The sequence below is a fragment of the Microtus ochrogaster genome, linkage group LG9 (genome assembly GCF_000317375.1).
Source record: "Microtus ochrogaster isolate Prairie Vole_2 linkage group LG9, MicOch1.0, whole genome shotgun sequence".
NCBI classification, from domain to species: domain Eukaryota; kingdom Metazoa; phylum Chordata; class Mammalia; order Rodentia; family Cricetidae; genus Microtus; species Microtus ochrogaster.
In genome coordinates, this window is record NC_022034.1 from 27,724,071 (window position 1) to 27,736,989 (window position 12,919).

General features: G+C 44.5%; 1 protein-coding gene across 6 annotated transcripts in view; it reads right to left on the bottom strand.

Annotated features, from left to right (window-relative positions):
- Armc2 (armadillo repeat containing 2) overlaps positions 1-9,841 on the bottom strand; it is a 113,791-nt gene extending 103,950 nt beyond the window's left edge. For 4 of the 6 annotated variants that reach the window (XM_026787381.1, XM_026787384.1, XM_026787385.1 and 1 more), the window contains exons 1-2: positions 9,676-9,841; positions 2,985-3,240 (exon numbers count right to left, since the gene is read on the bottom strand). In XM_026787381.1, the coding sequence (XP_026643182.1) occupies positions 2,985-3,240; positions 9,676-9,829 (410 nt within the window). In that variant the 5' untranslated portion in view covers positions 9,830-9,841. Of the gene's footprint in view, positions 1-2,984; positions 3,241-9,512 lie in introns of all 6 variants that reach the window. The other 2 variants (XM_026787383.1, XM_005363573.3) reach the window with 2 other exon arrangements.
- Positions 9,842-12,919: the final 3,078 nt, after the last annotated feature.

The following is a 12,919-nucleotide window of genomic DNA, read 5'->3' on the forward strand; positions in this document are numbered from 1 at the left end:
TGTAGAGTGCTCGGCGTGTAGAGTGCTCAGTGTATATAGTGTTCAGTGTGTAGAGTCCTTAGAGTGTAGAGTACTCAGCATGTATAGTGCTCAGTGTACTCAGTGCTCAGTATATAGAGTGCTTGTTTGGCCTGCCAAATCCTTGGGTTCAGTTCCAGCACTGCCTAAAACTGAATGTATGGAGACACTTGTAATCCCAGCACTCAGAAGGTTGAGGCAGGAGGATCATTAGTTCAAAATCACTCTTGACTACACAGCAAGTTATAGGTCAGCAGGGTCACCTCATGCTTTGTCCAAATAATAATAATAATAATAATCATAATAATAATAATCACAATAATAATCATAATAATAGAAATATATATACTTTAAAGCCTTTTTGTTGTAATTTTATAAACTTTATATTACAGTCACTATTAACTATTTCATTTCAAATAAGTTTCTTTACTCGGTGTCTAAAATTATCTTTAGGGATCTTGGTCAAAAATCAAACTTAAAAAAATTGTCTTGAAAAAAATCAATAAATATAATCTATCATATTAACAAGTTGAAGAAAAATCCTCTGATTCTATCATTAAACACACACACATACACACACCTAGAAAAGAAGGGGAATTTTCTACCTTGATAAGGAGTATCCACAAACATTCCCATTCACAGCTGCTTTTCAACAATGTCCAGAAGTCACGGTTACTTCAGAAAGGCAGAAAAAGGAAATAGATGGCAGATAGATCGGGAATGAAGAAACAAACAAAAAAAAAACCTAAAACTTTGTTTGCTGAAAGCATTATCTTCTCTGCAAGAAGGAATACAGAACTGACAAGATCCGGCCTCCCTGGAATATAGGGTTGCAGCATACAAGATGAATACAGTCAGTTTCCCTACATGGATAGACAGGTGGCAACCGAGATGAAAATGCAATACAAGTGGTGCTTGATTGTAAACCTAGAGAAGCATACAGCGTCTGTGAGGAAAACGGAAACTCAACGAAAGTACCTAAAGGAGCACCAACTAGCTGGAAAGACAGACCATTCTTGCCCACAGAACACATAATATTGTTGCAGTGTTACCTTTTCTGCAACATTATTTATAATGAAGTTTTTAAAGTGTTGCTTCCAACTTTCAACTTACACACAGAATCAATGCAATCTTAAAGTCCCAGTTGTTATTTTGTAGCAACAAATTGAACCCGAAGTGTTTATGCAGAGGTAAAAGACCCAGAATAATCAATAGTAACAGTAATAGAAAGCTAAGGTAGAAGAGACACTGTCGGGCTTCAAAGCACACCATAATGCCAGCAACAGGGCGCTGTTAGAAGCATCATCAGAAACAGACCTGCAAGCATACGGCTAAATGGGTGGCCATCGGCGGAGCAAAGGATGCAGGTACTCCCTGGTTTGAGAGGAGTAAGAGACCTATAAACCTCCTAAGTTGAAAATTTTGTTAAGTCAAATGTATTTAGCTCATCTAACCTACGGATATCAGAGCGCATCAAGGCAGCGCAGCACACTACAGACTGAGTTGTTTACTCTCAGGACCTGGTGACCCATCTGAAGCTGCAGCTTGCTACTGTTGCTCAGCACCATAAGAGTGCATCCCACTGCACTGGCGAGCCCAGGAGAATATCAAAAGTCAAAGTTTGCCGGGCGGTGGTGGCGCACGCCTTTAATCCCAGCACTTGGGAGGCAGAGGCAGGTGGATCTTTGTGAGTTCGAGACCAGCCTGGTCTACAAAACTAGTTCCAGGACAGGCTCCAAAACCACAGAGAAACCCTGTCTCAAAAAAACCAAAAAAAAAAAAAAAAGTCAAAGTTTAGTTTCTCCTGAGTACCCAGCACTTCCATGTCATAAAATGGAACTTTATACATTGAATCATTGTAAGTTAGTGACTTTGTGCAGGGCAGAGAGATAATCGTTCCAACACACACACACACACACACACACACACACACATGCACGACTTCACATCCACCTCAGAAATGAGCTCAAACTCAATTTGAGAGCCAACTATAAGGCTCAAAACGATAAAACCTCTGCAAGATAGCACAGAAGAGAGTCAGGCTAAACTTGGGTCAGGTGACAACTTTTCTATGCAGCAGTGACGTCATGCCCCAGGACGGAAAGCTGATCGGCCAAACTATGCTAAAATTAAAAACATCTGCTCACAGAAGGCACTCAAGAGCTTAAGAAGCCCAAGTCTGGTGGGAAAAAAGACTTGCAAAAGATGGATAACATAAGACATTGCTATCCAGGCTACTCAAAGAATGCTTAAATCTCAACAAGAACACAAACAACCCAATTTAGAAACTGGGCCACAGGCTTGAACAGATGCCTGACCAAAGAAGACACACAGATGGCGAGCAAGGGCATGAAAAGATGCTCTGCATCACGTCACCGGGGAAAGATGCAAATCACCTCCCCAGGAGTCAGGGTCCAGGTAGTGGGGAAGGCAGCAGACTGGCAATGCTCACTTAACGCTCTGCTTCCACAGCAGAGGAGAGCCGCTGTGGAAGGCGGGTTGGTGCTTTCTTATAAGACCAAACATATTCTCACCATCTGCCCCTGCCGTGGGGTCCTTGCCAACTATCCAAAGAATCTGCGAATTTGTACCTCCCCAAAAGCATGCACATGGGGAGTTAAAGCGTTGATGGACATGGAATGTGGGAACAGAACTTCCATCGGAAGAAACTCAAGGGCGCGACTATGGTGCAATCAGATGATGCAACTTTATTGGGTGCTAAAGAGAAATGAGCTTCCGGGCCATGAAAGACCATTGAAGAAGAATACATTCGAATTCCTCAGTGAGAGCAGCTAATTAGAAAGGGCTCTCATGGGTATGATGCCTGCTATATGACGTCCTGGGGAACATAGGACTTTAGAGACAGCAAGATGATCAAGGACTGGCAGGCGTTAGGGGAGAAGGGTAGAGAGAACTAATCTGGTGGCCTAAATATTCGTGTGCCCACCAAAGCCAAGCATCAGTACCTGAAGGAGGAGGGAGGTCTGTTTTCCGGGGTCCTGGATGAGGCAGGCCCAAACAGCTTCCTCTGGTCTTCCCGGGGTGTGAAGGGCCTTTGGGTTCTAACTGCTCTTAAGGCATTCCGCGCTTCACTTATGATTTCCGCGCTGGTCTTCTGCCTGGACATCAAAGGTCGATGAAAGGGATCCAGCTTCTCTAACTTCTGATCACTGGATGACAACATCTTTCCTTTCAAATGAAAACGGTCTTCAGACACACGCCCTGCAGATATATGATACAAGAAACACGCGTTATTTTCTTAACCTGGTACTTTAGACAGAAAGGCACCCATCCATATACTAAGCTATTGATATAAGAAACACGCGTTATTTTCTTAACCTGGTACTTTAAACAGAAAGGCACCCATCCATATACTAAGCTATTCCTCTATACACGCCTGAAAATAAACACGAACAGGGGCTGGGGCCGTGTCGGTGAATTACGTGCTGGCTGAGCAAGCAGGGGGAACCAAGTTCAGATCCCCAGGACCGACTTAAAAAGCTGGGAATGCAGCTGCGCCTGCCGCTCCAGCGCGCTGGAAGGCAGAGGCCAGCCAACCCCAGCTCTCCAGCCAGGCAGACTCCTCCAAACAGCAGCCTCTAGGTTCAGTGAGAGACCCGATCTCAAAAAGGAGGGTGCAGAAATGATTGATATTTTCATGTCAACTCCCTGGTTCACACATGCCCCACAATGTAAGTGTACCTGCACACGCATATGCATCTATGCATGTAGCGTGTGCACATGTGAGCATGTGCACACACACACACACACACACACACACACACGAAAGAGCCAAAGAAGCCAGGGCCTACTGCTGCCAGGCAAATGTTCCTCTACTGAGACTGGACCCTGTCCTAGGCCTGCCCCAACCTTGTCCCTTCCCCACCCCAGGCCAACCCCAGCCCCAGCCCCAGACTTCATCTCATATCCATAAACCTACCTGAAAGCATTGAGAGTTCTATTAAGTTTTAATTAAGTTTTTGTCCCCTTCCCTATCACCCCTACACAAAGGGCTTATATAGGTTAAACTGGAGCCTGGGGGCATCCTTCCAAACAGCATTTGTTTTCCCAACAAACCCTCAAGAATGGCTCATTCCCATACTGTCTAATTTTTTTCCTAATGAATCAATTCACATCATCTTCAATTAAGATATTGTCCATGGTGGATAAATACCAAACATTAATATCTAGTATTCTTTTCCCAGCCTATCAAATACTTACAGCCATGCAGCAGGGCCATGAGACAGTGGATTCTTCTCAAAGGGCAATGTGACCAACAGTGATCAGCCTAACCCAACAATGGCCCGTTGTGGCCCACAGAGATCAACCTAGCACAACAATGTTCCAGTGTGGCCCACAGAGACCAACCCAACCTAACAATGGTACAACATGGCCCATAGAGACTTACATAACCCAACAATGATACAGTGTGACCCACAGAGACCACACTAACCCAACAATGGTCCATTGTGCCCACAGAAACCAATGTAACTCAACAGTGGTCCCATATGGTCCATAGAGACCAGCCTACCTCGATAAAGGTCCAATGTTACCTACAGAGTCCAGCCTAACCTAACAATGGTCCAGATTTTTTAAAAACATATTCTAAGTACTATATGGTATCAACATATTCATTATTTTAGCAAAACTTTTCATCCTAAAAAGTAAAAAGATAAAAACTAACCCCAATCCTAAAAATAAAAAAAATCAACCTTATACAAATGCGCTTTCAGAGATAGAGGCCTATCCATTATTCAGGCCTCAGCATCCAACCTCAGATTGGCTTCTTCTAAAAAGAAAATGTTTCGTGACCCGTGCAAGGAGACAGAAAAGATCCTGTTTCCATAAGCAACTGATTCCTTAGACAGAAATTTGCTACGTGTGACCCTTCTCATTGAGCTTTTGCACAGCAACAGACAGGAACATTCGGTTAGCTCTACTCGGTGCCACCCCCAAGTTTCTGAAAAGACAAACAATGTTGTTCTGCACATACACAGCACCAGGCAGCTCACTGAAGAGGCAGCCACCGTCTGAGCAGTTCTCCTCCGGAGGCTCTTCTAGTCAGGATTTTGAGTTTAAACAAGGACTCCAGAATTATGTGTGTATATGCATGTGTGCATGTGTATGTATATATATTAACAAAACTACCAAAAACTATGGCAGGCCTAAGACATCTTACTTCTAACACTTCTGATGAGGTTAGATTATCAATAACTTCCAATGAGATTTGTTTCAAAATATATAAAATGCCTTAGGTGCACATACACCTGCATACTGTTTTATTTCATGTATATTAATGTATAGTTTTGATCTATAAATTCAGCCTCACAACAGACATGGTCATGGCAGTTGGCTGGATTTAGAAAGACTCCTTGAAAGGCCTGGAGTGTGGTACAGTGGTAGATCGTGCACTTAGAACATGAAAGGCCCCGATTCTGACCCTCACCACCACAAAAGGAAGCAAAAGGCTACAGTGACTTGAAATCGTGTGATTTAGAAGTTTCTATACAATAAAAAGGCTTCTTTCTAGACACTAAGTCAAGTTGTCTATGCTTTCGGCCTCGAATAGCACTAGTGAGTCCCGCAATGCCCAAAGGGAGTCGGGCAAAACAAATACAGACTCAACAGAGAGCTCTGGGAAGTAAAAAGGCATCTTGTTACTAACCCACACTCCTCTCTGCTAGTTTTCAGTTAGCATCCAAAAGTACACAGCGCAATGGAGCAAGAACTTAGGCTGTTTTCTAAGAGTTCTGTAAAATATTTGGATCCACAGGCAATTAGACTGACCAAATATCTGTGGGAAAATAAATGTGGGTAAAAGATTTTTTTTAAAAAAAAAGTGTGAGGGGGCTGTTCAGCAGTTAAGAGCACTGGCGGCTCTTCCAGAAGACCCGTGTTTGGGTCCCAGCACCCATAGGTTATATCACAAATGTCTGTGATGCTAGTCCCAAGTTATCCAAAGCCATCTTCTGGCCTGCTTGGGTACTGCACGCACACCGTGGACAGATACACATGCAGGCAAAACATCCATGCACATGAAAATAATAATTTTAAAAACAGCTTTCATCATCTCCTCCCAAGTGCTACTATAATATGACCTGTACCATTTATCTCTGGTTATTATATCAATGCTAACAAATTATTAGCTAAATCAAACTTAGAAATGTTTACTAGCATGACAAAACTGGTGACAGTTATGTTTCTTTTTGATAAAGATGATGTTTTGTTTTGGGTTTTTTACAGTGGTTGAGTTACAAGTTGTGATCTATTAAGTTGTAAATTATCAGTGGGCTTAGTCAATGTGAAAAATAGTTACAAAGAGTGTGAACATCTATTTTACAACAAAGCATGCCAGGCCATAACATAATCACACCACAGAAATCTTAATTTTGCACAGCCTTTCTAGCAATGGAGCAGGTTCATTCTACTAGAGTGACCAACTGAACAAAGGCAGTATGTTTGCTACAGGTAAAGGCCTCCACCTAGATCCCTGGGACCACAAAGAACAATAAAACTCTGCCTTTCTGCTAAGCCAGCTGGACCGCTAATGTCAGGGAAGTATTTAATACTAAACAGTAGGCCAAGTCCTCTTGAGTACATCACCTCCCCAGATCCTGAGACACTCCTGTGAGGTAGACAAACTCAAAGCAAAGTGAAGGCAAAGCTATGCTACATGCCCAGGACTGTTGGTCAAGCTATTCTAGACTTCGATGGGTGGTTGGAGGCCATGTCTGGAGGCTGGGGGTTGCAATACTTGCCTATTGGTATAAAAACACTCAAGATGTTTTCCCTACAAGGGAAGCCTTCTCAGTATGTACCAAGTATCATATCAGCCTCTTTTGTATCCAAATGATTTCAGTATAAAGAAGAAATTTAAGGGACAATGAAACTGACACAAATGGCCATGCAATTACTCAACAGGAAATGAAATGTTTCCAATTAGGAGAGAGCACCTAGCAGCTTATGGAAGAGGAAGCGCTTGAGCTAGGGTCTGGGAAATGGGCTGACTTTGAGCAGGTGACAGTGGCCTCAGAGGAGAGTAAGCCAAGAAAGAGCATCCGGAGCATGTGTGGAGCATGTGTGGCTGTTCACGGACCAGCAGGGCTCCAAGGATGAAGCCTGGATGGGGACCAGAGGGAGAGCGACATGGCAGGGAGAAACAAGGCACAAGCTGCTGCCTGGACTGAAGATCTTGAAGGTTGGTGTGACTTGTAACTTGGCAAGGGTGGGCAGGAATAAGAAAAGGGAGAAGACAAAAACTGGGCAGTTCTTACTCCTCCCACGCTACCTGAGAATCACTTCCTCAAGAACCCTTCCTGGGCATGCCTTTCTCACACTTTTAGGCTGAGTTTAGTGGCCTTTATACAGACTCCATAGGGTCCCTAACTGTCTCTCTTACATATTTCCGGTGATAGAACTAACTGCTCATCATCTGGGGTTGTTCCCTACCCTGGGACCCTGAACTCCAACCCTCCAGAGTGGCACAACTGAAGACTATGCAGACCTCACCTAAAAACTCCCAGAATGAAGGTTACAAGGCTTCTTTAGTCGGAGATATCCACTGTGGTAGATGATAAAGGTATATTGGTGTGCACACTGGCATCTGATTTGTGAGGCTCTATGGCAACGTAAGTTCAAATATAGCTCCTTCTCTCTTTCCCGTTGCCCTAAAGAACGGGACTGGACAATTGCTACAGTCAATGAGCCCTGTATGGAAGTCTGAGATTCAGGAGTGGCAGCGACTTCAAGGTGACAACAGCAATGGGCACTGAGAACAGAAGGAGTAGGTAAGTGAGAAAACAGGAAGAGACCAAAGGCAACATGGAGTAGGCAGACCTACAGGGGTCAGAGAGAGGTCAGGAGCCCTTCCAGAAGAAGCCAGGGGAGAAGAGGGAAGCTAAATTCTGTCTCACATCACGCTGTCTTCAGTCTGTGGTATCCAATGGGATCCCGAAAGGATCCCATCTACAGAAGGAAAACTGAAATAGGAACTGGTTGTTGCTATTGTTTTAATATGTATGGGTAGTTTACCTGTGATTATGTCAGTACACCCCATGCACACAGTGCCCACAGAAGCCAGAAGAGAACACTGAATTCCCTGGAACTCGATTTACAAGTGGTTGTGAGCCACCATATAGATGCTGGTGAGCAAACCCTGGTCCTCAGAAAGAGCAACAAGAGCTCTTAACCAGTCCCGTGTGTTATTTTTAAAAACAAAATATTTCTTATTGATGTGAAAGAAATTCAAAGTCATTATTTACATAATTTTATACCTAAATTATAAAAACTTACATGGCAGCAATTCCAGTTCCAGGGAATCTGATGCCCTCTCCTGGCTTCAGAGGGCACTGCATGCACACAGTGCACATACATACATACAGGCAAACACTCATGCATATAAAACAAGAATAAAAACCCTATCTTTATTTTTGCTACTAATAGCACCTAAACCAGATATTTCATGCTAAGCATGGCGATATCCTATCAACATTGCCAAAATCAGTGTGGGTAGGTTCACTCCCTTTCCCCAGCAAATCAAACACACCAGACCCTTTCCATGATGAAATTACTTTGGTGTTAACATGCATATCCAAACAGGTGTGAGAAAAGCACTTAGATGTCAGGGCAAGTGTTTAAGTCCTCTGACGATCCACAGCGCTGTGACCTTGGGCAGGGTATTGAGCATCTCTACACTTGTGTCTTTGTCTGTAAAAACCACAGTGACTGCCTCTTAATGTGGTTTTTAGCGTCGCACCGTGAGATGGCCCATATGCTTTAGCACAGTGTTTAGCCCTTGGAGAAGTTAAGAACTACTGTCCAGGGGCTATGTGATAAAGAGAAGTGGGGAAAACCTTTTTGTGAGTGAAAATATTCACTAGTAAGAGAAACCCCAAAATAGAATGGCATTTGCTCAGTGTTTTTATGTATATCATAAATTTAAATTTTCAGGTAGAGAGTACTGCCCTTGATAAAAACAGACAGCTTTTACTAATGTCTTTACTGAATGTCAGATATACCAAATCAACACCAACTGTGAGTCAGAACCTTAGAGATTCACAAAATGGGATGCAAATAGTGTGATTTGCTTTTATGCCAAGTTAAAAGAATTTGAAGTCGGGATGGGATGGAAGGACATGCTGTAGTATTCGTGGCATGGGTCGCAAGAGGCATTCTGTACACATAGGATGTAATTAATATTGTTCCACCTTCTTGAGGACACATCCGTTACCTAGAAAAGTCCACGTTTTCTCTGTGTGACCTTGGCTACGTCTCCCGCCTACACAAAACCCCTTAGTCTACCACTCTCTTCTCATTCAACCGGTGTTACGGTGTTACTGAACTCCTGTTATTAAGTCCCAGGCGACTGCTAAGTATTACAGAATGAGACATCTGTGCCGACCTGAGAGTATGCAGCAGCACCACTCAACCCTATCGGGAGACAGAACACAAAACAGCAGGAGGGGTCCCTGGTGAACCTGCGGGGGACTCCTCACCTCCCGCTCGCACAGCGGCTCTCTCACTCCGGGCAAAGCCCGCTCCTCCATCGGTCCAGGTTAGGGCCGAGCGCCGCAGCATCCTCACCTCACCCTCCTGCCCTCCCGCGCACTGCCTTTGCCAGGCAGGCTAGCGTCTCCATGGCAACAGTACACAAACCACCTTGTGCTGCAGGCGGAGCAGTCAGCGCGCGCGGAGAGATGTGGAACACGCTGGAGTTGGTGCTGAGAAGGGAACTCCGAGATTCACTCAAAGCATCTGAGCCCAGAGCTGGAAACAGACAGCGGCCGAGGGAGATCAGCTGGTCCTTCAGCATCTGCAGGGCATCGGCGACAGAGGCAGGGAGGGGCAGGGCGGCCCCGGGGCGGCCCTGCCCCACTCCCCACCACTGAGCCTGCGCCAATCCCGCTGCGCATGCGTGGTAATGCCGAGGCGAGCTGAAGGCGGGTGCGGGCGTACCCGCGGGACGTTACTCCCACAGGGAAAAGGCGAGGGTAGGAAAAAGGGGGAATCTTCTTTGACTTTAACAATGTATTCAACCAGTTTGCTTCTACACGCGTGATCCCCGAACCTTTATTATCAACAGGCAGAGGAACAATTTCAATTTAATGTTTGGGGGGAAAGAGTCGGTTTCTGGTTATGGATGTCAGTATCCTCCTGGTCCCGGTTCCTTACCCTTCCCTCCATTATACATAAATGTGTGTGTCGGGGGGAGGGGTGCTATCCTGTGTTTGGCTGAAGCTTGGGCTGTGACAAAATAAATATAAAGCGCTGTAGCAATGAGTACTAACCTGTTGGATATTTTTAACTCCATGCATTTGTGCAGCACTCAACAGTTTACAGAGCAAGCGCACAACAGAGCAATTAGGGATCCGAGGTCAGATCAGGTGAGTGCCAGAACGATTAAAATCTAGGGTTCCTGGGGCCAATCACTACGGCCCAGGCCCAGGGAAGGGGGGTAAAAGAGTTCCATGTTTATGTTTTTAGTTGAAATTCTGTTTTCTCCTATCATTGGGTGATCTTGTGAAATACAAGCGAGGCATAAACTCTAGGTTTACACAATGGTTTTAAATATAGGGATTATCAGAGCAAGTGTTGTCGACACGTGACTTGTAAAGAATGACAAGATTGCATCTATTCTGCAAACATAGTACACGTGATGAGAAATGACACCTGGAACTAAAGAAAAAATGTTTTCCAAGAGCTGAGTAGGATTTCCCACGCCACGGACACCGAAAACTCAGTTGGTGATAAAATTTAGGACCCTAAATGAAACATTCATGTTCTTTGGGATTGAAGTCCCCATTAGCGATTCAACAGGGCCTGTCCTATGAAGTCCCGTTTACTAGTCACCAGCCTCTGATGCGGGAAAGGACTTCGCCTGCTGCATAGGAAGCCTCAACTAGTGTTTCGACTTCACAGTTTGTGAGATGTGGTAAAATATAGCTCCATTTGGGTCTCTTGGTGGCCTTTTAAAATACAGTGCTGTTTAGCTGACCCTAGGTGGAGAGAAGTAGGGGGTTCTGACTTTTCTGCTGTTAAATGGCTGGTAATCTGATACTAACTCAACCTCAACGTCTCTCTAGATGATGTCAGGTGAAAACTTCAAATGTATCAAACTGCTTTTTGTAGTGCCCGGGTTTGCCCTTGTTCCTGGGGTGAATTTGCGAGGACAGTTTCTGGTCAGCTAACTAAGCATCCTGTTTGTTCCTGTGTTCTCCCTGCCCCGCCTGGTGATTAGCTGTAGGGCATTGACTCCATTGTTAATATGGTAATTTCCCACCTGCCTGGGCGGAGATCCTTGTGCAGCAGTTAGGTACAGAAGGACTTCCCCAAATCTAAATAAACTGGTCTTCTTTCGAATGACCCTGGTCTCCTTGTGTGTTCTTTCAATCTCCAGGCCCTTGCCCAACTCGCGTACAGTACAATGGCGCACAAACTGTACCGAGGGTGTAACATAAAATCGGTTGTTACAGCTTTTCATCTTCCTAACCCTCACCTCAGATTTGGGGTTTACTATGGCCTTCCCAAAAGTTGCAGTAAGCTGACTAACTATAAAGTTACCATTTGTAAGTCAGGCAGTGGTGGCACACACCTTTGATCTCAGCACTCAGGAGGCAAAAGCAAGCAGATCTCTGAGTTTGAGGCTAGCCTGGTCTACAGAGCAAGTTCCAGGACAGCTAGAGCAATGCAGATAAATTTTGTCTCGAAAAACAAAAACAAACAAAATTATCATATCCATTGAAACATTATCTTAAAAATCTGTAAACTAGACACAGACCGGTACTTGGAAAGCTTAGGCAGGAGGATTGCCACAAGTTCAAGAAAGACTAACCTGGACTACAGAGGGAGACCTTTCTTCACAAGACAAAACAAATAAATCAACAACAGCAAGCTGGTTATATCACTTAGCTCTGGTCTTGTGTCTAGGATGGTGGTCCAAACTAGACCCTATAGGCACACCATTGAGATATGAAGCTGGTCAACCAAGCAGGCCAGGTGTCAGTCAAACGAGTTAGAATAACTGAAAGAATGACAAAGGCAGAATTATAGGAACGTTTACTTGGAGAAATAATTCCATATAGCTTTCCTTCCTGTAAAACAGTGTATGGGAAAATATTTAGGCTGTCGCAGCAGAGGCCTGTGTGGCGGATGTAGCTGCTCCTCCAGGTATCTGGTGGCTGTTTAACGGGGGTCTACACAGCTACCAATATGTTTTATAGCCCTTAAAGAGAAATGATTAATTATAAATATATGACATTTATAGAGTACTTTATAGTTTCCAAATTGATTTCCATTGGAACATTTCATTCTGTCATCTCATCCAGAGTTTACGATAATCCTGAAAGGTTAATCCAGGGGTCATCATTTGCATTCGAAGTCAGAGCTTCAGAAGGTGAGGTAAGGGCATGCGATCTGGTGTTCTTGGTGTCAGAGTCCAGTCAGCTGTGCTGTCATGGTACAGACATGAATGTAGGCTTTGGGGCCAGCACCTCTCCTCCACAGAAATAGGATATCCTCCCTAGGTAGGTGTGGTGGGCTCTGGGCATCAAAAGGAACTTTAGAATCTTCACCTGGAAATGCTCCCCTGGCCTCTGGAATTTGAGTTACCAAAAGGATTATGTAGGTGGTAAATTAATGTAATATTGTGGCGTCTCTGATATGAAAATGAGAGGAGGGCTGGAGAGATGCTCAGCAGTTAAGAGTGCTTGATGCTCTTGCAGAGCGTCAGCGTTTGGTCCCCAGTACCCACATAGAACGGCTCACAACCACCTGCAACTCCAGTTCCAGGGAACAGGCACGTGGACTCGTGTGTGTGTGTATGTGTGTGTGTGTGTGTGTGTGCGCACACACACACACACATACACACACTGCAAAAGAATATAAACTTGTGGGTGGCTTTTAT